Source organism: Parus major, chromosome 1 (assembly GCF_001522545.3).
Source record: "Parus major isolate Abel chromosome 1, Parus_major1.1, whole genome shotgun sequence".
NCBI lineage: Eukaryota > Metazoa > Chordata > Aves > Passeriformes > Paridae > Parus > Parus major.
The window spans coordinates 84,498,256-84,522,487 of NC_031768.1; the positions used below are offsets into that span (position 1 = coordinate 84,498,256).

The window sequence follows — 24,232 nt, forward strand, 5'->3', positions numbered from 1 at the left end:
GATATTTGGAAAAATTTCCACACTGAAAAGATTATCAAGCACTGGAACAAGCTGCCCAAGGCAATGGTTGAGTCACCATCCCTGAAGGTATTGTGTAGATGTGGCATTTGGGCCATTGTTTAGTGGTAGACTTGTCACTGCTGGGTTAAGGGTTGGACTTGATGATTTTAGAGGTCTTTTCCAACATAAATGATTCTCTGATTCCATGAAATAGAGTTCCTAGTCAAATAACACAGATTATTTTTGCTGGAAGTTTGTTTTGTAGCCTGTATTAGAAGAGAGACTCATGAACCTGCAGATGAGATCACAGGGGCAAGAGCAGAGCCTGGTACAGAATCCAGCTTTTAAAAATACTTCTTTCAAAACTACCGTAGCTGACTTTATTTTACTTACAGACAGAATTTTTAAAGGAACTTGTTTCTTAGTACTCCATAACACTTGCACTTTTCCTGATCATTCAGAAATCTGGCCATGAAAGCTGTAACTGCAGTGGAAATTGTGATGATTTATTTGTTTTAGTATTGTTGTTTTGTTTAGGATGGTCCTGTAGCCTCCTTCATCCCTATATGTCATCAGTCCCCATACAGTCCTAATGACAGTATCTATCCATTGTTCAAACACAAACATAACTTCAGCCCTAAGATAAAAAATGCTTCTCAGTTGAATTGAGAAAATGACTGCTCCCTTGGGTGTCACATTTGTCACTTGGAGGTTGTGTGTGGCAACAGTGAAGTCTCTCTTAAACACTTGAAAGATGTAACAGTTGTAACTGTAAAATTTCTTGTTGAAAGATAGGATATTTGTTATTGTAATATTTCTGCACCTCTCTGTTTGGTGTTGCACAAATGCTTGGTAAGATCCAGGTATGACATCCAGATGACTTTTTGCCTTTCTGCTCTGCATTGGATATCCTTGGCAATACAATGAAAGAGGGACCGTCCAGATATGACCAGGAGTCTTGTGTGCATGAGTCTGTAGAAGTCTCAAAATAAATCTTTAAAATGCATGAACTTTTGAAATCAATTTTAAAGGAATATTAACTGATGAGGCTTACTTCTGTAATTATCACCTGTGACAGCATTTGCTGTTTCTTAAATGAGTAGATGTATGTAGGTAATATATGCTGTTCTCTTTTTTTTTCTTTAACCTTGCTGTGTTGGGGATTTTTTCTTGGTATTGTTTCCTTCCAGGAGAATGATGCCTCTGTAAGACTGAAGATTGCATCCTTGCTAGGGTTGTTGTCAAAGACTGCAGGATTTTCCCCAGACTGCATTATGGATGATGCCATTAACACCCTTCAAAATGAGAGTAAGTCTCACTTTTGATGTGGTGCTTGAGATCAAGGGGGAATCATGCTGTCCCAAAGCATTTGAGACAGTGGCAAGGCCTTACATCTCAGATGTATGATTGAGAATTGCTGGTTAGAGTGTTTATTTTCTGGTTTTATGAATGATGACCGATAACACCACGTTCTGAGGAGAAGAATGTTCCTGTGACCTGCCTGCTCTATATCTTTATTCTAAAGGAGTGCAAAATTTGCTTTTGCATCTTCATCTGAGAACAGTTGCTTCTGAAGTTCTCTGTTCTACAGGGCAGTTTTGCTTAAAATGCAAGTGTGTTTTAAGAGGAGTTCTTTTATATCATGTTAGAGGCCAGCATGATAGTGGTAGTCTCTAGCATGATAGCCATCAAGCTGTACCAACAGGAGTGTAGCCAGCAGGTCAGGGGAGAGTCTTATACCCTTTTTCTCAGCAGTGGTTAGGCCACATCTGGAATATCTTATGCAGTTTTGGGTTCCTCAGTGCCAGATCAGTGCTGGTAAGGATGGGTGAGTTCAGCAGAACCACTGAGGTGGTAGAGGACTCTGGAGTATGTGATGTACAAGGCATAGCTGAGGGAGCTGGGCTAGTTGAGGCCTTGAAAGGAGAAGGTTTCAGGATGGCCTTCCAATGTGAATCAGTCTGTGATCCTGGTAAGAGCATGGTAAGAGTTTAGCAAAGTAGTGCATAGCCTTTCACTCTTCTGTTTTGCAGAGTCTCACCAAGTCCTTGCTCAGCTGCTGGACACCCTGTTAGTGATTGGCACAAAACTCCCAGAGAATCCATCTGTCAGGATGAGGCTGGTGGAGGTAGCCTGCAAGGTAAGGAGGCCTCCTTGGGCCAGGGAACTTTTGTCACTACAACAAGAAAAAAAAGAAAGGTAGTCAGTATTTAAATTATTTTAATTTTTCTCAACAAACTTACAATACAGAGGTTAGTCACTGCTAGGAAATGTAACATGATATTTAAAAGGTCTGAAGGAACGGTAAGAATCCAGTTACATCTGCTCGTCTCTTGTTCCACAGCATCTGACAGATTCTTCTCATGGTGTAAGGAATAAGTGTCTTCAGCTAATTGGTTGTCTTGGCCCAGTGGAAAAAGGTGCTGCAAAAGAGGCTGAAAGCCAGGCGGCCAAAGATGTCCAGAAGATCATAGGAGATCATTTTAATGATCAGGACCCTCGAGTTAGGACTGCAGCTATAAAAGCCATGGTGAGTCTAGCTGGTAGTGTGGAAGAAATAGTTTGGGATTGTAAAAGGAAGCTGAGAGAGGGCTGCAAACTAATCCAAAGAGGTTTGGTTTAGATATCATTTTAATTTACTGAGTAAAAGCCTATTTATAGTATCAAAACTACCTGAAAAAATATGCTGGGTCTTGAAATATTAGAGTAACATGAGATCTCAAAGGGCATTTGAGTGATTCATCACTTCTATTTCAGCTATAGCTGAAGAAGCCTTTCAACTTGTTCATTCTTTTGCTTGTGTGTAGGCTCTTTCTTTTAGTGACAAATTTATTTCTTGATTTAGTATTGGTTATTGAAACTACAATAAACCACTAGTGCTCCAAAATGCAGTAGGTATCTGCTTATGATAGGAAACCTGTGTGATAAGTCCAGAAAGAATTTTGGTTTTCTGTTTTAAAGCAAATGTTTATGTTTTGCATCATGGTTACATTCATTAGTATTCTCTAACTGTTCATGAGATATATTGTATACTGGGGTTTTTTTTTGTGGGGGGACCTTTCAGAAGCTTTTAGCTTTGCAAAAATGCAAGCAAAGACCATGCATTTCAAAATAGTGCTTAACATGAGTTGCCTGTGAGTGTATGGGGATACAGAAGTTTTCTATTACCCTTAAAGTTTATAAAAATGTTCCATCTAATGTGATGGTTAACAAGGATCTTTGAATTAATGTTCTTAAACTCCAAAGAAAGAAGATAGATGCATTTGAGGAGATCAGATTGCACTTGAATCTCTCTGAAATCTCCCTCTTCTGGACACTGTACTTACTCATCCTTATACGAAGAAACAATGTAGGATACTTTGCTGTCCCTGTAGTTCAGTAATGGGAAGATTTACATGGCATGAAAATGCATTGGCAATGCTACTTTTGAATCCATGTTTCAGGAATGGTAATAAAGTAATTAATTATCTGTTTTAATTGTGGTTGAATATGGCTAACACTAAAAAATTATTTGAAGTTTGGGAGAATGAACAAGCACTGTATTTGTATAAATTATTTTTCCCTAACCTAAGCACGAATTACTATGAAGCTAAAAAATTATACTGAAGTCAAGAATATTATTTAAAGTACTTAGGGTCAAGATAATGTAATTTTCTAGCAGCAATCAAGAAATGCAAGCGGCTCAAACAGAAAAACAGTGGTGAAAATTTAGTCTGTGTCCCTTAAACCTGTACTTACACTTTCTTACTTTTTTTTTTTTTTTCCCCCTGTAGCTACAGCTTCATGAAAGAGGATTAAAGTTACAGCAAGCCATTTACAGTCGGGTAAAACCTCGTATTTGTTTTGCACTTGTTTGCATATCTTTCTTTTTGAGTTCTCTGGCACTGTGTTTTGTGAGGAGGAGGGCACTGAGCAGAGGAGGAGTATTTTACACTTGGGTTGCCAATATTCCTTGTTGTTGTATGACAGTGGAAATAAATGGGTATTTTGCATCTGTTGTGCTTAAATGCACGAAAGCATATGCTTTGTTGTCTGTTGTTTGTTGGGGAGGTGATCCTGGGAAGGGCAAGGTATGATGAAGTCATTCCTGTCATCTGGCAGTCATAGTCTAGAAGTCTTAAACCCTTGTTCATTGGAGAGTACCCATAAAGCCTGTATTTGTTATATCAGTAAAGCTGTGCAGCTGCAAACTGTATCAAATCAATTCTATTGCAGACTCACATTTCATCCTTCTTGCATAGTACAGGCAATTCTGGAGTTTGTAACATGTGCCTGATTGACTTGATTAGATCTAGTCTGCCTGATCAAACTTGGAAATACTAGGGAGTAGCAGGGAAGACTGGATTTGTCTTGATTTTTAATCTGTTCTAACTGTCTTGTGGTAAGGATGCTGATGACATTGTGGGAAGTGAATGACAGCTCTGGTGGAGATGTTTCAGATATATTGGACTATGAATGTTCTTTCAGGCCTGCAAGCTGTTGGCAGATGACTATGAACAAGTGCGCAGTGCTGCAGTTCAGCTGATTTGGGTCCTCAGCCAACTTTACCCTGAAAGGTATGCCCTGTGTGCAGTGTCCTCAAAGTACAGGCCAAGTAATCATCCTAATCCTGAGGGTTTCATGCTAGTAGGTCTCAGGAGAAACTGTTAGGAAACTGATGTGAACAAATGGCTGATGCCTGTTGAGAATGTACTGATGCAGGGAAGGTTTAGTTCCTGGTATTTGTTGCACATTCTTAGGAATTCAGCATAGTTGTTTCTTATTGATGCCATCCAGTATGGAATACAGTCAACAAACTGATTTCTCTATGTCAGCATTGTCCCAATTCCTTCTTCTAATGAAGAAATTCGCTTGGTTGATGATGCCTTTGGAAAAATTTGCCATATGGTTAGCGATGGTTCCTGGGTTGTAAGAGTACAAGCTGCAAAGTTATTGGTAAGTTGCTTTCTTTTCTTCTCTAGCAGAGAATAGTTTTTCTTACTTGAATTTTCATATATATTTGAAAAAAAAAAAAAAATAAATAAAAGAATGGGAGGATGTTTAAAAGCGTATAGGTAAATTTCTCCCAAAATTCTGAGGTGAAAGAAATGAGGGAGGTTGAGGAAACCAAACACTTTTTCAGCTCAGCTGTGCAATGATCCTTTCTTTGAGAGTAGATGGTTAAGCATTAAGGAAAGAAACAAATCCTTGTCATAATTCCCTGCCCCTACTTCTCTATCACAGGACATGTGAACCAACTGAACTCAAGAAAAGCCATATTAACCTCAGAGGGAAAAGAAGATGTTCTGACTCTTAAGTTCACTTTTTTAGACTCTGATGTACAATAGTGTCAGGCATTGCATAAAGCTGTTAAAATGAGTGGATAAGATTCGATGCCATGTTGGGATAAGTCAGGAAATTATATGGTTCAGTTTGGAATAATCCTGTTTCTCCCTTTTGATTTTTTTTTTTTTTTCCTTTAGGGTTCTATGCAACAAGTTAGCTCCCATTTCTTGGAGCAGACCCTTGACAAGAAGCTCATGTCAGATCTGAGGGTATGTAAACGTTTAGGTTTGTTTTCCTGTGTGTAAGCACTAAAATCACACAAGAGATAAGTTAATATTGAGTGTGCTTGTTCACCTTGTCCTTGCCTGAGGGTTGCTGAGAGTTAATTGATGATGACAGGTTTTGTTTTAAAGTCAATGAAGCAATTTCTAGTTTTAAATTTCATTAACCAAGCATGTAAGAAACAGCTCTTGGTTGTTCAGGTTTTACAGTAACTGAGAGGCAAATGTTTGTGGTGTTCTGATAGTTTTTTGGCTAAAAGCTTTGCTTATTGTGTATGGAAAGATTGCATCCTATTTCTAGGAGCAAGCTCTTGGAAACGTCCTGCAAGATCTGATGAAAAAGCATCAACATTTCAAGAAACATGAGTAGCTAAAGGCTACTCAGCCCTGTGAGCAAAATTTTTCAATACCATTCCTTCCTTAAGCAACATGCTCAAGGTTATGTTAGTTTTTTTATGTCTACAAAAGAATGGTGTAGAGCTGCTGGTTTTTTGTGTGCTGCTTTGTAGAGGCTGTTAAAGAAAAAGCTGTGCAGCACTATTTAGAGTGTGTGAGGAAAGGAGGCAGACTAGCAAGCACACTGAATGAATATCCCATTTTACACACTGCTGAACTCTGGATAGTATTGATAGCATTGAAGTATTTAATTGCAGTTTAACAAGTTGAACTGCAAAGTGATAGCATTTTTGCAGATCACTTACTGGGTTCTTAACTAGATGGGCCTTTGTTCTGACCCAGTTTGGCTTTTTTTACAATGGATGTCTAAGAATATGTTAATTAAAATGTATGTGTTATTATCCTTTCCCTATATCAAAACTACAAAGAGTTACTGGCAGTTAGAAGTAGCCAAAGAAGAGTAGGTACTGTTTGCTTTTCTTAGCACTTGCATGAATGTCAGTGTCTAAGCCTCCAGCTACATCTGTTTTCAGATCCAGTTTAATATTTTGTTCAGTCATCTTTTGAAGCTTACATGGTTGTAACTGAAACGCTTGTTTGGACAGAGGAAGCGCACTGCACATGAACGAGCCAAAGAGCTCTACAGCTCTGGGGAGTTTTCAAGTGGCAGAAAGTGGGGAGATGATGCTCCCAAAGAGGAAATCGATACTGGTGCTGTGAACTTGATTGAATCAGGAGCTTGTGGGGCTTTTGTTCATGGCCTGGAAGATGAGATGTACGGTAAGTGTTAACTTGCCGTGGGATGCTAAAGGGGAGAGATGTGTGTTAGCTAGTAAGCATAATTTTTCAAAGGTTTTTTCAAAGGTACTGTTTCAAAGGTACTGACTGTAGTGTTGTACAGAATTTTGGATAGAAATGTTCAGTTGAGTAGCCAAAAGCAAATAGCTTCCTATAAATGGTAAAGTTTTAATGACGTGTGTGGTAGTAAGTGGTTTGCTTCTGGTCTGCAGAAACCCACTGGGATTATTTTTTGTTGTTGTTGACTTAAATTTAGCAGTTGCATGTGACCATAAATTGGCAGAGTTAGTTGCTGCTGTTCTGTTGGTGTTCTGTCAGCAGGAAGGAAATCCATAGAATCATTTAGGTTGGAAGATACCTCTAAGACCATCGAGTCCAAATGTTAACCCAACACTACCAAGTCCACTACTAAACCATGTCTCTAAGTGCCACATCCAGATAATTTCTGAACACTTCCAAGGATGGTGGTTCCAGCACTTCCCTGTGTAGTCTGTTCTAATGATTGACAACCTGAATGTTGTCCCTAATATCCCATCTAAACTTCCCCTGGTACTTGTGAGGCTGGTATTTGCATAAAGCATGAAAATTCCAAGCTCTGAATATTATTTTTGAATTTGCCTTTTATGTTACTGGAAGGACGAGGTTAAGTTAAAACATAGAAAACCACCACAACAAAGCTATTGTTGTAGATTGTGATGTAAAAGTGAGTTTATTGTTCCATGAGTCCTGTAAATAAATGCAGGTTTTCCCAGTAGCTAAACTCTCCCTGAGCTGAAAGTGCACCTTTTTTTTTTTCCTGACTAATAAAAAATGTTTCACTGGTTCAGCTCCTTGGCCCAATGAAACATGTTCTCCAGTTTCTTGTGCCACAGGTCTTGTGTCAGTATGATGCTGTTGAGGAATGTGGATAAAATGAACGAATGTGAAATATACACAGATCTCTCTCTCCACTGCAGCATTTTTAAATACTGCTGAGCTTTTCCTGACTGGCAACGCTGCTTCATGTCTTGAATTCCATGTTGTAACTTAAATGTGAATTAGTGTGTCAGCTTATGAGAGCAATATTGGCAAAATGTTTCTCTTCTCTTAATACCTGGGTCTTAATGACCATGGAGACTCAGAGCTGTGACAAAAGCTTCATTACTGAGCAGGCAGGGGTCTTGCTGTCTGTGCATTTTTGTACTTGATCAGAATCCTGAGGAGTCAGATGTCTTCTTTAAGAACAATAGCCCTAAAAGCTCCACACAAGTTCAAGTAAATGTTTTCAAGATGAGTTAATTTGAGTGAAAATTAGATGTTTAAAATAACAATGTTTGCAAGACATCAGATTAATTACCATTTTTGTGATCCTAGCCACATAAATGTTAGGAAAGCTAATGAGCATGATTATAGGGAAGAGAATCTCATGTCTGCCTAACATTGTTATATTTGGGTATTCTTCAAATTCCTGCAATATTTTACAGCTTAAGTACACTCAGGATGCTTTCTGATGCTTTTTTTACTTTAATTCAAATATTTTTTAATATTTAGGTGGCACCTTTTTCCTTTGTTTTGAGGCATCTATAGTCAGAAAGCAGAAGATTTTCATTCTGTTAACTGCTAAAACGTTGGTTCTCTGGGGCTTTTCAGCAATTCATAAAGTGCTACATAGCAAGTTAAAAATGCAGTGAAAGCTCCAAGCAATTAAAATGTCAGGAAGAATAAAACAACCACAGTTTAATTAACTAAATTAGTTTGCTTAAGATACCAGTGTTAATGCTATGCTTGCAAAACACACTGTGAAGCATGCAGTATTTATTGATGGGTTGGAGACCTGGTTTTCACCTGCAGGTCCCTTTTGCAGATGCTTATGGCAGCAGCAGGGGCTGTACCCAAAGTGAGACTTGATTTGAAGATTTGCCTCTGAAAAGATCCCCAGTGGGTCCCTGCTTAGGCTCTGTTGCCCTCAGTGTTTCCTTGACATCTCCTGTCCTTAGCCCAGCCCTTGAATAGTACAAGACTTCGCTGTTGAGTGAATGTTGTTTTAAACCAGAGTTTTAATTAATTTACAGTTAATTCCTTGCTTCTCTTTCAACAGAGGTTCGAATCGCTGCGGTTGAAGCCCTGTGTATGTTGGCTCAGTCCTCGCCTTCTTTTGCGGAGAAATGCCTGGATTTTTTGGTTGACATGTTTAATGATGAAATTGAGGAGGTCAGATTGCAGTCAATACACACAATGAGAAAAATTTCCAACAATATCACGCTGCGGGAAGACCAGCTGGATACCGTGTTAGCTGTCTTGGAGGTAAGAAATTCTTGAGGAGGGCAAGAATTGCTCTCCTGCTTGCTTTGGGGTGCTTAATTATATACTGCTAATCAGTCCCTTCCTCTGAGAGCCAATCCATCCTTTTTTGGGGTTTGACTTTTTGAACACTGCCAAAGGTTCCTAAAATCTGGTAGCTTGTAAGCACCAGGACAGCAGAATACTTCTGAAATAGATAAATTTTAGATTAAAACTCTTCCTTGGATCACTGTGCTGTTGCCTCCACGTGTTTCCTTCTGTCTTGTGTTGTGGTCCAGCATTCTATGCACCTCATTTACATGCAACTTCATTTTCTTGCTGCTTCCTTGCCTCAGCTGCTTTGGCTACATGCTTGCTCACCAAGTAGAGCTGGCCATGGGCCTAAGATCCTTTTTCTATTTAGGGAGTTTGTCAGTGTGCTCTGCCATATAATTTTGAGGATTCAGGGAATCAGGAGTCAGCTGCTCTTCCTGGTTGGTGAGGTTGATCCAGGAAGAGATTTTGGCTGCAAGAATTGTACCGTGTCAAACTGCTTCCTTTCAGACCTTATTTATTTACTGAGATATAGCCCCTGAGGCATTCTTTTTTTATTAATTTGCTTCTCGTGGTAGGCAAGTTTCTGCTTCTTTTAGGAAGTGCTTTGGGAGGTGCTGGAAATCCACTGTTTCAGTCTCTTCACCTTTTATTTCCTTGTCCCAGGTCAGCAATTGCTACTGTCAGGTGTGCCTCAGGAAGTAGCACACTAATTAACCTCTTTTATCAGTCTGTAAAAAATGCTGTGGAATATGACATGACTTTGCAAATGCAGCAATGAGCTTTAGGTGTTTCACATGTTTGTCATTATTTACATTTGTTTAAGGCATTGAGGTATGAAAATGTCCTGGTTAGGCTGGGCTCTTCTGTGCAGATTTATCGTGTAAGATAAACCCTATGTGTATTGTGGTTTATATTATCATAATTATTATCAGGCATTGGGATAGCTTAAGTGTAGAATTATTAACATTTTAATGGATTTGTCTGATTCTGAAAGAAGTTTGCTGCTTTTCTGTAAAATTCATCTTCCAGTATAAAAGTAAAGGATGTGGAAAAATACCGTTAACTTTGGTGCCTAAATTGGTTCCAGCAACATAAATATGGAACACCAGGGTGTAACAGGTAACTTCTGTTTTCACCCCACTGCTTTCACTTTATCAGAATATCATACCAGGTACTCCTTCCTTTTCTGACTAGACTTTGGAATTTGTTTTCTCTCTTGTCCTTATCTCAGTTTCTGTTGAATTGTGCTCATCTCTCTCCCTTCACATTTTTTGTTTCTTCTGCATTGTTTGTTTTGCATTTCTGGTGGTCTGGACTATTTTATGTCTGTGATTATTCCAGTCCTTAGAGTTTGTCTTCTCTGTGGTCATAGTCTGTCTTTGACCAGCAAAAACCCTTTGATCATTCGAGTGTGTTGGCTGTCATTGAAGAGCCTTTACAAGAGGATTGCTCTTTCTTCTTTTGTGTAAGACCGTGATGAATGAGCTGTTGATACATAGCAAATTATAATATCGAGAAGGTAAAATCCACCATTGAAAAGCATCCAGTTTTTGTATCCTATCAAATTTTCACAATGTTTCCAGCAGCACCAGGCAATAAGCCATGTGATGATACATGGATACTGAATGTCAAGGTGGTTTTTGGGAGAAGGAATGTAATTAATTCAGCTGGATATTCTAGTCTGTCCAGCCATTGACATGTCCTCAGTGCTTACTCAGACCCTCTGGAGGCTGTGGTGACTGGGCTGAAGGCCTGTGGAATTGAGCTCCCTGGGTTGAAAATAATAAAAAGCTGCTGTGAAAATGCTAAAACGACTTTTGGTGATTGTTTTACTGAGTTGCCCAGCGCCTTCCTTTTCTCTTGCTGCAAAGATACATCACCCAAACCAAGTAGTTATTTTTGCTCTGCTTGAGCAGGTCAGCAGTGAAGCAGTTCCCATTCATTCCAGTAAAGGAAGCACATAGGGGCATGAGACCAGGAGCCCCTGCAGCAGTTGCTTGGTCTGTCACTTCATCTGTGCTTAGCTCTGGTAACCAGAAACAGGCACTGCTGTTCACAGAGCTCTTTTATTAACTCTGCCAAGGAACAGAGACTGCCACCTTTAAAGTAAATGTGTGTGCAGGCATGTTTTGCTCAGTGGTGTCTGGGTTGGGTTTTTATTTTAGGATTCTTCGAGGGACATTCGGGAAGCACTTCATGAACTGTTGTGTTGCACCAATGTTTCAACTAAAGAAGGCATCCATCTTGCGCTGGTGGAGCTGCTGAAAAACCTGACCAAGTATCCTACAGACAGAGAATCCATATGGAAGTGAGTGTGTTCAGTATCCTTGTGTACTTACTTTCCTCTTCTTTTTAATAAGTGAGGCACTAGGAAATACTGAGCTTGCTAAGGAGGTAACAAGTGTTGCAGATGTACAGTCCTGTTACTCGGTAAACACACTTACTCATGACTGGTGTGGAAACTCTGTGTTGTTCTTGCTTGTCAATACTTCTACTGGAAATCCAGAACTGATGACCACTTCTGGAATTGTCCTGCTATTCCAGGCACTCAGTGTATCCACAGAAAAGATGAATTCAGTTTTCAGTTTAAAACCTCATCTCTTCTACACAGGTGTTTTTGCTCACTTGACATTGTGTTAAATAGTAACATTTACCAGTAGTTGACTATATCAGATGTGATAAGTGGATTGGCCATGTGGCATTGTTCTGTCAGAGAATTTTTCTAAGTAAAAAGAAGGAACTTTCGTGTCAGATTTTTTGGTTGTTTAATGAAATCAATAAAGGGAATGGTGCTCCACACACATGGTTTGAGATGGAGGTCTTGGATATTACTGAAAACACTTACGTTAGCCTGCTTTGACTTCCAGTGTACTTTTACACTGGTTTTGGAGTTTGAGGGTTTTGGGGTTTTGATTCCTATCTTCCTTATTTCTGAAGAAAAAAAAAATCACTCATCCATTAGTCTTTAGTATAAGAGCTTCCTGGATTGTATAACTACAAATGTTAGTTATTTTGTGGACATTTTAAATAAAAACAAATTATTACTGCTTGTCCTTCAGTTTTCTTGGATCCTATAAAATATTAATGCAAATGGTCAGTTGTAAAGAAACAGTGAGCTTGGATAGCAGGATTTTCTTGCTGACTGTCTAAAAGTGTTGCTGCAACATAAAGTAGTAATGCTTTAGAACATTTTATTTTGAAATGTGGTTGTTTACTAACATATATTTCAATCTGTGTATTTCCAGATGTTTGAAGTTCCTGGGAAGCAGGCATCCCACTCTGGTGCTTCCATTAGTCCCAGAGCTGCTGAGCACACACCCGTTCTTTGACACTCCGGAACCAGACATGGATGACCCAGCCTGTATCTTTATGCATTAAGCCAGTTGATAATTTTGACTGCAGTAGATTTTATTCATGCTTTCCTGATTCTCACATTTCTTCAACCATTTCTTCCTGTAGCAGATAAACAATCCTGTACCTATTTCTGAATCCCTGTGCAGATTCGTTTGTAACTCAGCAAGTGATGGAAAAACTGTTAGCTGGAATCATCTTCATAAATATCAGTGGACTGTAATTTGCCTTCTTTTTATGCTGTGATGCATAATCAAGCAATTTTTCAAAGTTTAGACTTTGCAGATGAGCCCTTTGATCTCAAAACATTTGTCTAGTTTGCATGAATTTTGAAGATGCTTTAGCTTTTAAATAAGAAGAGTGTTTTTTCATGTCTGTTTTCTTTTTAGGTAAAACTTTTGCTATGCTCACTGCTGTGCACTTTATAAAGCAGCACTGTCTCTAAGTACAGCAGTGCCTGAATTCCCATAATGCTTTGAATTTTTCATCTTTCTGAAATAATTCAATATCAGAAATCCTTATATTAATGTTAGCTCTTCCAGTGCTTTAGAATACAAACAGTTACTGGTACACCAATTTCCTCAACAACAGGTGATGCCTTGGAAATGCATTTTTCCGTTGTTATTTCCCTTGCTTCCATTCTGTGTGATGGCAGAACCTAATATTATTTCTGATACATGCTGAGACACATTGGACTGGAACCTTCCTCTAGAAGCTGCTCCTTATTTTTCTCACCAGTCACGGGCCATCAACCAGAAATTCTACACAGATTAAATGAATGCCTTGTGAGAATTGAAAAGGGTTAGAATCAGGTGGAGAGAAATGAATCTCTAATTACATGGTTTAGTAATAATTTGAGTAAAGTTGTCCTGTGATTTGAGAATTAAAGGAATATTGCAGGGGGAGGAATGCTGCTGTTTAACTCTGTGCACCTTCCTGCCAGGAACCAGAGAGTATTAAATTTTACAGAGGCATATTATGTGAAGACAGGCCTGTGAGCCAGAAACTGAAGTAAACCTGAATAGTGTATTTCCAGTGTAAACTGATATTTAAAAACATGGTTTTGTTTGCTTCAAAGCACTTAGGAAATTTGAATCAGAGCTTATGCTTGGAATCAGCCCTGTTGCAAGTGTCAGCCTTTGGGCTAACTTCGAAAGGCTTTGGCTGATCTCAGTTTCTGTGGGTCTCAGACTGTGGCATTTTCTATTTCAGAATGATCTTGCCATGTTTGATTCTTTGCTTAAATTCAGAGAGCAGTATTTTTCAGGGCATCTTAGGTTATGCATCTATTTTCAAAGACTTGGCAGTAAATGTATAATTTTGGATGCTGTTAGGGCAACAAAAAAAGCTGAGCAACTTGGTCTAGTGGGAGGTGTCCCTGACCAGGGCAGGATGAGGTTGGAACTAGTGTCTTTCAGGTCTCTTCCAGTCCAAACCACTCTGTGATTCTGTGGTACAAACTGGTGAGCACAGCATAAGCTGTGAGGGAGAGTGAAACTCCACCTAATGCGCATGTTCTGTATTTGGGATCTCTGGCTCCTTTCCTGTATTGCTTCTGAGCCATCCCATGTTGGCAGAACATCCTTTCTCCAGAATGGCTCACCCTGTAACGTTTGCACTTTGTCCTTGGTTTTCATCTGCTCAGACAGCTGTTTCTTTGGATTTTGCTCAATTTTTCCAACTATAAAGAACATCCTAGACAAATCCTGACCAAAGGGTTATTGACTTGTTTTAACTTCCCATCCTCAAGGAGCTCTTCTTGCTGTTGATTATTTTTCTTTAACAATCCATTTGCAATAGACATTGCTGTTCTGGTTCTGATTTTTAATGCTGCTAAAAGTTGCCCAACAATGCCTGCCCTGTTCTCTGACCATACCTTCAGACATTACGCCTATCTTCGGGACAGTCTCTCTCACCTGGTCCCTCCATTAAGAGTAAGTTGGACTTTTTTGGTTTGGGCTTTGACACTTGTTAGAAATATTGGTAGCCTCTTCTATCTCTGTCTGTGTACAATTCTAAAAGGTTTTTCTCCTGTGCACCACGGGAATTAAATTGTTACTATATGGGGTTTGTAATATTTTGGAGAGAATAGTAATATTACTGCTCTTAATAATTTCAATTCAATAATCTCAGAAAGTGAGAATAGTAGGTAGTTTGCTGGTTAGGTAAGAATACTTCAGAGGAAAGGATTCCTGGGAGTTTTCTGTAGCTCTGACTGTGTGTGTGGAAAAGGCCTTTGTAAATCTTCTAACATTTCACTTATGTCCTGCCTGAACAGTTTAGTCTTGGGTGAAATGTGTTCCATTCTGCTTTGCAACATGTTTTTCCTGCAGGGAAGTATGGGTGGGATTGAAGTTGGCCGTAAGTCTTATCACAACTCATAAAATAAGTGGTGGTTTGTGCAGTCTCAGATTTCCCTTGACTTTACAGTGTCAAAGTTAATGGATGAGGAAGATGTTTCCCTCAAAGGGATGTTGAAGTTTAACCTGAGGATCTCTAGTGCAAGTGGATTGTAAAGTAGGGAGGATTAACTAACAAAGATGCATGTTTGAAAGCCTTGGTATAAATTTTGTATTTGAGAAATGAATTGGAGCTCTCAGTTTCTTGTTAAATAGATTCCAGCATTTTGCAGTGTTATTCCTTGTGTTAGACTTTTCTCTTTTTTTTTTTTGTGTGTGTATTCCTTCTCGCTTAGTTGCCAGGTAGAAAGCTGGTGTCATCCACTGTCTCTCCAAGTATTACCCCACATGAAGATCCTTCCCAGCAGTTCCTGCAACAGAGCCTGGAGAGGGTTTACAACTTTCAGCACCTCGACCCACAGGGCATACAAGAGCTGCTGGAATTTACAATCCGGTAAGGCCTCAAGCTGCCCTGTTTATGGAAAGATGTGTTAGGATGCTCAATTACTCTGATGCAGGTGCTTTACTTCTGAATATGAGTGCTGTAATTTGCTGTCCAGTGCTTAACTTGAGCCTTTCTTTAGAGACTGTTGTGATAAAAGAGTGTTCATGACCTGTTTAAAATAAAATTGATGGTCTCAGGTCTGGCACAGCCCCCCAGCATAACCAGTGTGCATTTTGGGCATGGGGTATCTTTACAGAGCATGGTAAGAGTTGGGTAAGGGTGTTCTTTTTGGACTGTTCATTTATGCTAAAATGCACACTCAGCTTTTATGGTTTATGGGTGACAGCCTTGTGTCTCATTCTCAGTTTTGTGTCCTTGTAATTTTGATCATGTTATTTGTAATGTACATGCACAAGGTTGTCTTGTTTTGCTTTTGTTTGGTGGTAAGGTGTTGTCCTCTTTGCTCTTGCATTTTCTGGGTCCTGTGGCCTTTCAGTCAACAGGAAAGGACCTGCTTCTGGTGGTTTGGGTTCTCATTGCCAGTCCTGTTTACAAAGGACTTGGCCATTCCTAATCAGTTTTCAAATCAGAGAGCTTTTCCAGGAATAGAAAACATTCTTGCATGCTGCTGTCTGCTGCTGTATAGATAAGGGTGTGTGGTGTTGCTTCTCAGTGTGGGTTTTGTGCTGCCTCTTGCATTTCATCTCTAGACTGATTTACGCAAACAAAACACTTGAAAAAGATCCTTTTAATGTGATTCCTCTGCTTGGAAAGAGCAAAAGAGCCTTATTTTAAGAGTTAGAAAAACTATCCAAAATGCTTTGTTTGGAATGTGGAATTTTTTAAAAAAAGCTTAATTCTTTTTATTCCTTCAAAATAGCTGCCTTCTGTTGTGTGTATGTTGCTGTGAATTACTGTCACACCCATCTGCAGCAGAGAGTAAACAGTGTGCTCCTCACTGAAAACCCAGCTGTGGGAACTGTGAGGTTTGTCTTCAGCTGTTTTGCAGCTGCTGTGTGCCAGCCTGAAGTACAGTCTTGAAACATTTAATGCACTAAACACTTGAAACAGGTAATCTTTAGGCCAAGCATCCAGAAACTCTCAGGTATGAGGGTCTGGGAACCTCTGAGGCCATGACTTGGAGTTGATGGAAATTTTTGGCTTGGCTTTTTTTCTGGTGGAGTTGCCCCCCAGGAAATTGTACTAAACCAGCTTCTCTTTTCTGTCCTTAAGACAAAGGGAGGATTTGGACAAAGCCAAAAAAAGTGTTAAAGGTTATTTTGCAGAAGGCAAGATATCCCTGCACCAGCATTTTTGTTGCTGAGAGCAGAGGGATAGAAGCAGCTAACAGCAGTGTCATGGAATATAAATCCCTCCTCCTTTATCATTGTCATCCACAGAAATAACAGGCCTTGTGGAGTTTGTGTCTACTTGGGACAGTTTTGGCATTTGGGAGAGTTTTGGCTGCAGAGCCTGGAGGGGGTGCTTCAATCTGCAGTGTGGTTAGAAATGTAAGACAGGCTGTTCAGTGAATTTGTCTGTGGCTTAGTTTCTTCATCTATACAAAATACTTTTTTTTTCTTACAGGGATGTTGGAATCTGTTTAAGATTTGTAAGGAAATAGAATTAGTGGAATTGGGAACTGTGTAAGACTGGGAAATGGAATATCTGCCTAGTTGTTAGCTGAGAGATGACATCCTGTTCCCCATTAGTGTGTTGTGATGGATTGGGACATGGGAATTAAGCATCCAGGGAGCCTCCTCTTCTCTCTGGAAAAAGATGAAATGGAATCTCTGTGTAAGGTTGAGGCTGGCTTGGTTGTTGGTGCATTGTTGTTGAGAAATGCACAACCCCTTACTGTGAGAGACATTGAGGTGCTGGAGTGTGGCCAGGGAAGGGCAATGGAGCTGGGAAGGACTGTGGCACTATTCTGATGAAGAGCAGCTGAGGGAGCTGGGGTTGTTTAGCCTGGAGAAAAGGAGGCTCACGGGGAACTTAACTCTCTACAACTGCCTGAAAGGAAGCTGTAGCCAGATAGGGACTGGTCCCTTCTCCTGAGTGACAAGGAAGAGGATAGGAGGAGGCAGCCTCAAGTTGTGCCAGGGGAGGTTTAGATTGGATAGTAGGAAAATGTCTTCATGGAAAGGGTTGTCAAGCACTGGAAAGGGCTGCCCAAGGAAGTGATGTATTCACCATTCCAGGAGGGATTTGAAAGACCTGTAGATGTGGTATTTGTGGTGGGCTTGGCAATGCTGGCTTAATGGTGGGACTGGATGATCTTAGAGGTATTTTCCAACATAAACAATTCTTTGATTCTCTGCTTAGGAAAGATTTTCTTTGGCTGCATATAATACAGATAATCTCATGGGTTTTTGCAATGTCTCAGGGCTCAGCAACTTTCTGTTTTGGCAGAACCAAAATTTCACAATTTGAAAAGACAAATCTAAAATAAACAGAAGAAACTGATCATCTGAAAAAATTAATAATGCAATAGGAAATGTGGAAGTCAAGTGACAATTTTAATAGACTTTGGATCGAAGCAAAGTGTAGAGAAGAAAAGGTATATGTTGAAACCACATCATCCAACCTATTTTCTCTTCTGTAAGAAAAATTAATTTTGTTTTTTTTAATGCTCACTTTAAGAAAACATGGCTAGGAGTAGAGAACTAAAGCCTTTTGGGTTCTATTAACTGACAATTTTTTTCTATCATATTAAAAGCTGCTTATATTGCTGTATGATTTACAAGAAATACCAGGCAACACACACCATCTAGTTGGGAAAATATCAGTACATCAGATTCTAGCTTGGCTTAAAAGGGTAGCTCTGTTTCAGATACACTTCATTGCATGAGGCTGACACGTTCCAAACAACCTTTCTTAGCCAACATGAATAGTTTGATTTCCCAGCAGTGTAACACAAATGGGTCGTTAGCTGCTGTGGAAGGCTGGAGTGTTTTAAGTTAAATCTGGAGCTGCCACTCTGTGTGGTTCCCATGGGGCTGCAGAGTAATGTGGGTTGACAGACTTAGTGCCTCCACTGCTGTGCTGGTGTCAGCTTCCCAGAAGAAGGGACATGCCGAGTCCCAAGGTGCAAACTGGTTTGTAGTGTGTGTTTTGCTGCTGTTGCTGGTGCTTGCTCTAATAAAAGCAGGCAGCAGGAATAGCTGGCTTTATTGTCACTGCCTTCTGAGTGTATTTGGATTAAACTGTTCTCTGTCTCAACATTATTTTCTCTCTCTTTTTTTTTTCTTTTTTTTTCCCCCCCCCACATGCTTCAGTGATCTTCAGAGGCTTGGAGAGCTGCAGTCAGAACTGGCAGGGATGGCAGATTTCACTGCAACTTACCTTCAGTGTCAGCTGCTCCTCATCAAGGTTTGACTTCATCTGGGCTTTTTTTAGCTGTTCTTCAAAAATGCCCCCAGTCCATCACAGTGGCATGCTTTCATGTTTTGATGTTCATGCTGAAAAGTGATGTGTGATGAAAGAGCAGGTTCTGTGGATTTCTGATAATCCTGCTTCCCTCCTGTGGCAAATAATTTATGCAGTAACTTTGCCAATGCAGACCTCTGCTGCTGTTCCTAGGGCTTATGTTGGTTCATGAGCATTTCGTCAATGCAGAGTTTATTATGTGACAGAAATCACACTGAGGGCAACTGTGTTAGGAGAGTAACTTTCCCTGCTGGTGGCAACTGGAATGTTTTTTGTTATTCTGCTGCCATGAGTGCCATTTTTATAGATGGTGATTTGCAGATAGCTTTATTGGCGCCAATGCCAAAGGAGTTCTTAGGACTTGATTCAACTAAATATCAGTCATGCATTCTTTTATAGTTCTGAAGTTATCTATCTAATTAGTATTAGCAGGTCAAGTGGCTACTTAGACACCATTGCAGCAGCCCTTTGCAAAAGCTCCTTTTCAAAATCAGCTTATTGCTGTAAACAGGAACTAATTTTTTACTTCATAGAAAATCTTGAGTTAGAAGGGACCCTCTAATTCCAATATCCCTGCTATAGTCAGGGATTCTGCTGGATCAGATGGCTCAGGGCTGTAAGCTGGCAGTAGTATTTTAGTTAGTCTCTTGGCATTCTTTGGTGTTTAACTTACACACACATAAAGCAAGAACTAAAGCAAGCAGCAAACAGTTTTCCAGAAGGAACTCAATGAGAGCTTTGTTATGTAAAACCAAAGAGGGATTTCAGTTGCTTTGCTAATGCATAGCTGCCAGTTGGCATATCTCATGGCAGGCCTCAAATCATTGGAATATATTTATCACCCAAAGGTATTTCAGATGAGCAGTGGTACAGTTCAGTACAATCCAGCTAAATCCAAAGTGAAATGTGCTGTGCAGGCAGAGGACTAGCATTTGGAGACAGCTTTGTTGCCCTTCTCCTGGGTTTGACTGGAATGAACCAGATGGTTTTTGCATCTGGCAGAGGTGGGCTCTGTTTGGATGAAGGGTAAAAGCTGCATCAGCCATTCTTGGCTTGAGCTGTGGAACAATCAATAGATCAGTGGTGCAGAGGAGTCAGTAATGTGCATGGAATGAAAAATAGCTGATAATATCAGGAATCACAGAATATCTTGGGTTGGAAGGGATTTTGAGAATCATCTAATTCCAGATCCCTTCTTACAGGGAGGGACACCCTCCACTCCACAATACAATTAGAAATTCTGATACCGCAGAGAACCTGAATGTCCGAGTAGCCTTTTTCAGTAGATTTTTTTTCCCAGTTGCTTCTTGTCCCAACAGAGAAAAAGCTGCTGGGGGGAAAGGTATCTTTGTTCCCCAGCCTCTCAAGGCTCAAAAGGTTCCATACCTTTAAAGGCTCTACATACCCTGTGATTTTAGGGGTAGTTAGCTGGGGTTCTTAGGCCAGCCTGTGTGAAGGATACAGTCGGTATGTTCTTGAGCTTTGGCCACAGCCAGCCTTGTGCATAGCTGTGTCTAAGGACAGGCAGCTTCAAAAAGGAGGCAGTGATGTAAATCATCCAGTCAAGCTTTCTACATTTTTTTTAAAACATAAAACAAATAGGGTATGGTAGGTGGTTGGGGTTTTTGGGGGCTTGGTTTTTTGTTTTGGTTTTGTTTTGTTTTGTTTTTTGGTTTTTTTTAATACCAATATCACTGGCTGAATTAGACACAATATTCTTAGTAACTCCAGGATCTTTGGTGGAGCAGAGGAAAGTTCAGAAATGTGGCTGTGGAAGTAAATGTGTTTCTGGGGACAGGTGTTATTATTTCTACTTTTTGTCACCATTGCCCCAATCTTGGTCTCAGGGGGTTGATAACAAGTGTTCTGTTGGTTTTCTTTATGAAGTACAAGGAATTTGGCTTGATGAGTCTCTTATTCACAGCTTTGTTAATATTAGTCTCAACTTCCTTTATATTTTCTAGTTGTATAGGTATCTCTGTTTCTTTATAGAACACTATATTTTGGAGGCCTTGGTTCCCTATGTTGTGTTTAAAAACACAAAAGAAAGCTTTTGCATGCTTTTTCAACCAAGTATTTAGATTGAGTTGGATATTTATCATCATTTCATGTTTTTTTTCTTGTAGGCCTTGCAGGAGAAGTTGTGGAATGTGGCAGCTCCCCTGTACCTGAAACAGAATGCATTGGCATCTGCTGCAGCAAAGCAGGTGAGGTGGAAGCAGCTGAGCCTGCACAGAGGCCAGTCCTTGGGTAGGAGTCTTTCACTGGCCATGGAACAATAACACACTTCTGACCTTCCACTGCCACAGTCTTCCAAGTAAATCTTAGTTCCCCAAACTGGGGTAATTTCTTTTCAAAGGCTGAGTGGTGAGGGAGGGACCCCGCTGTAAGAAGGCAAATATCACACTCATCTTCCAGAAAAGAAAAAAGATCCAGAATACTGTGGGCTGCTTCTCCTTGCCTCTTTCCTGGGGAAAGTTATGTACCAAATACTTAAAAAAGCTGTTCCTAGACAAAATCAACAAAGCTACTTGGAAAAGCCCACATGCATTTTTCAAGAACAAATCATGGCTGACCACCATCACTGCTATCTATGGTGAGGGGACTGGTGCTATGAACAAGGGGAGGGCAGTGAAAGTTGCAATACTTGGATACAGTCTCCCATCATTTATTTTTCTCCAGACTTGCAGGATTGTGGCTGAATAAATAAATGGTAAGGGTCCTGCAAACCAGTTAGTGTGTTGGAGGGCATGGCTGCTGGTCAGAACAGACTGGGGAACTGGAATGAAGGGAACCTCCTCATGTTCAGTACATTGACTATAAGGCACTGCAAGAGGCCAGCTGCAACTGGGATGACTTGGTTCAGGAAATGATCCACCTCTGGGGAGATGCCACCTGGAGGGCTGTGTTGTGTGTTGGCCTCCCCAGTAGAAGGAAGATGGTGACAAACTGGGACAAATTCAGCAGAGGACCACCAATATGGTCAGGGGCTGGAGTACATTACCTGCAAGGGAAGGCTGAGGGGGATGGAATTGTCCAGCCTGGAGAAGAGCAGGCTTCAGGGTGGATTTACTTCTGTCTAGCACTGTATCATTACAGGATATACATGAGACAGAGCCAGACTACTGTGGACAAGAGGCAGTTGGCAAATGATGAAAAATTTTGATCAGCTGTAAAGGGAAAATTTCCTGTAAGGATGGTTGAATACCATTTCCCAGAGAGGCTGGGGGAATCTCTGTCATTGGAAGTGTTCTCAGTTTGATGTGGCCCTGAGTTACTGGATCTAATGAGACCTGCTCTGGGCAGGGAACCAGGCTAGATGGTCTGCGGAGGGTCCATCCAATCTGAGTTATTCTGATTCTGTGATGTAGAAGTGTATGAATGATCAGATCCTGGAAAAACTGAAGCTAAGCCTTAAGAAAAAGTAAGGAAGCAAGCAAACTATTCAATAGTCTGATAATAAATCTATGGTAAAAGCAAGTTCATAGATCTTGCTGATATTTTGAGTCTTCAGATAATTAGGATGTAGCCGACAGGTACTGCTGTCCATGAAAGCCTTCTCTGCTGGTGATGAGTAGAAACAAAAGCCATCCAGCTTTTGAAATCTTCTCTGATTGAAATGTTTGTCTTGGGTGCCCTCTTGAGTAGCATGTGAATCCCCTGGAAAGTGTTTTCTGTTGTGATGGTGAATGTAGGTCACTTACTATCAATGCAAGGTGAAGGGAATATTCCTTGTTAAATAACTTGAAAGTTCTTAGCATCTGCACAGTCATATTGAATTCAACTGCATTGATCTGAGCACTTCCTCTTGCTTCATGTGTTCCTTGGTATGAGATTAAAATACCAGAAGCTGTTGATTGTGTTGTACCAGGGCTTAACAGTCTGATGGTTTTTTTATCCTTGTGTTGTCTGTCTGGCAGATCCTGGAAGAAACTTACAAAATGGAGTTCATGTACAGCGGAGTGGAAAGTAGACAAGTGGTCATTATTCACCACATGAGACTGCAAGCGAAGGCCTTGCAGCTGATAGTGACTGCCCGCACCACCAGAGGGTAAGGATGACTTGGTCTGAGGATCTTCTTAGGGTTAGCTCTAAAATTACCGTCTTTAAGCTTTGTTTAAAAAAACAGCAAGGATAAAATAGACACATAGCAGGGCACCATGCCAGTAACCATTTGGTAGAGTAATTCAGAACAAAGAACCTTCTTTTGCCTTTGATATGGCTGTATAGGGACACAATCCTGAATTAGATGACAAAACTATTGGGAAGATGAGTTTTGGGGGCTGAGTTATCTCATTGATGCACATATAAATAGGTTAAAAACATTGTAGGGTTGATATTTGGGACCTGTTTAAATGAGGAAAAGTTACGTATCAAAAGAATGCACCAAACATGTTTGCTTCATTAAGTATTCATTGCTGAATTTTTAGGATCAGGAAAGTATTGGCCTCCTGACTGATCTGCAACTGCTTAGTGTGACTCAGACATAAACTGCTCCTGTGCAGGCTTGGGTACACAAGAGGCTCTGAGTGGTTTGTTTTGGCTGCTGAAGTTAAAGAAGTGACACAGGGTTGTAGAATGAGAACTCCAGCTGGTGGAATTAGAGCAAATTAGTTATTGTCCTAGTTTACTTCTGTTTCAGGTCCGTTGCCATCAATTTACTGTGTTACCATGGAGGTCCATAATATATTTGCCTTTTAACCTCTTGTTTTGTAGGTGGAAAATGAGTATTTTCTAGCAGTGGCTTTGGGAACTTAATTACTGCCTTATGCAAATGTTTGGGGTTTTTTTTGTGAGAAGGGGATATAGATAAGTGAGGAACACTTTTTTGGTTCAAAAGCTGTAAGATCTTCCAGTTTTTAGGAGGTTTAATGGGATTCCAAACCACCTAAATGTGTATAGCCAGAGAGCCATTTTTCTTTCTTTAAAAGTAATCTAAGGAATATTATTTTCATTACAGAGTGGAACCTCTTTTTGGGATGTGTGAAAAATTCCTCCAAGAAGTGGATTCCTTTCAGAGGTGACAAACTCCATTGCTTCTTCAATTTTTGTTGAAAAAAAATGTCCACCACCATTGTCATCAGGGGATATTCACTTTGTTTTTTATCTCTTCTTTTTATCTCCCTTCCCTGCTGTCCTATATTGCAAGCTATCATGGGATAATAATAAAGCAAGAAGTCCTTAACATGGGGATATTATGCTGTTACTTCAGAAACATGTGCTCTGAATTAATTTCTTATGGAATAGATTTTTATTTTTTTTTTGTATTTATAAGGGTTTATCTACTTTGAGTGGAAGCTGTTTTGATAAATACTTAATTTTTTTGGTTTTTTTGTTTGTTGGGTTTTTTTGGAGTGGTTTTTTTGTGTTTTTTTGTTACTCTGTCTCCTGGAGTCCTGAGGGTGTTTAAACCTTTCAAAGATTAATGAAAAAGCAGATTACCCTTGATGTACTCAACATGTAACTGTAAGTCAGACAAGAATCCTGCAGTATCTTTCCTGGCCCTATCTGCTGCTTTTGCCACCTCTTAGTCATCTTTACTTCCAGGGAGA

At 40.0% G+C, this 24,232-nt stretch overlaps 1 protein-coding gene across 2 annotated transcripts in view; it reads left to right on the plus strand.

Moving 5' to 3' along the window:
- The window catches only part of INTS4 (integrator complex subunit 4), a 32,902-nt gene that overhangs the window by 1,847 nt on the left and 6,823 nt on the right, over positions 1 to 24,232 (plus strand). For both annotated transcript variants that reach the window (XM_015618332.3, XM_015618341.3), the window contains exons 3-19: positions 1,191 to 1,308; positions 2,034 to 2,140; positions 2,345 to 2,530; positions 3,774 to 3,824; positions 4,468 to 4,556; positions 4,815 to 4,935; positions 5,463 to 5,534; positions 6,548 to 6,722; positions 8,818 to 9,023; positions 11,222 to 11,364; positions 12,302 to 12,417; positions 14,208 to 14,341; positions 15,103 to 15,260; positions 18,530 to 18,623; positions 20,807 to 20,887; positions 22,601 to 22,731; positions 23,641 to 23,700. In XM_015618332.3, coding sequence (XP_015473818.1) covers positions 1,191 to 1,308; positions 2,034 to 2,140; positions 2,345 to 2,530; positions 3,774 to 3,824; positions 4,468 to 4,556; positions 4,815 to 4,935; positions 5,463 to 5,534; positions 6,548 to 6,722; positions 8,818 to 9,023; positions 11,222 to 11,364; positions 12,302 to 12,417; positions 14,208 to 14,341; positions 15,103 to 15,260; positions 18,530 to 18,623; positions 20,807 to 20,887; positions 22,601 to 22,731; positions 23,641 to 23,700 — 2,042 coding nt within the window. The remainder of the gene's footprint in view (positions 1 to 1,190; positions 1,309 to 2,033; positions 2,141 to 2,344; positions 2,531 to 3,773; positions 3,825 to 4,467; positions 4,557 to 4,814; positions 4,936 to 5,462; positions 5,535 to 6,547; positions 6,723 to 8,817; positions 9,024 to 11,221; positions 11,365 to 12,301; positions 12,418 to 14,207; positions 14,342 to 15,102; positions 15,261 to 18,529; positions 18,624 to 20,806; positions 20,888 to 22,600; positions 22,732 to 23,640; positions 23,701 to 24,232) is intronic.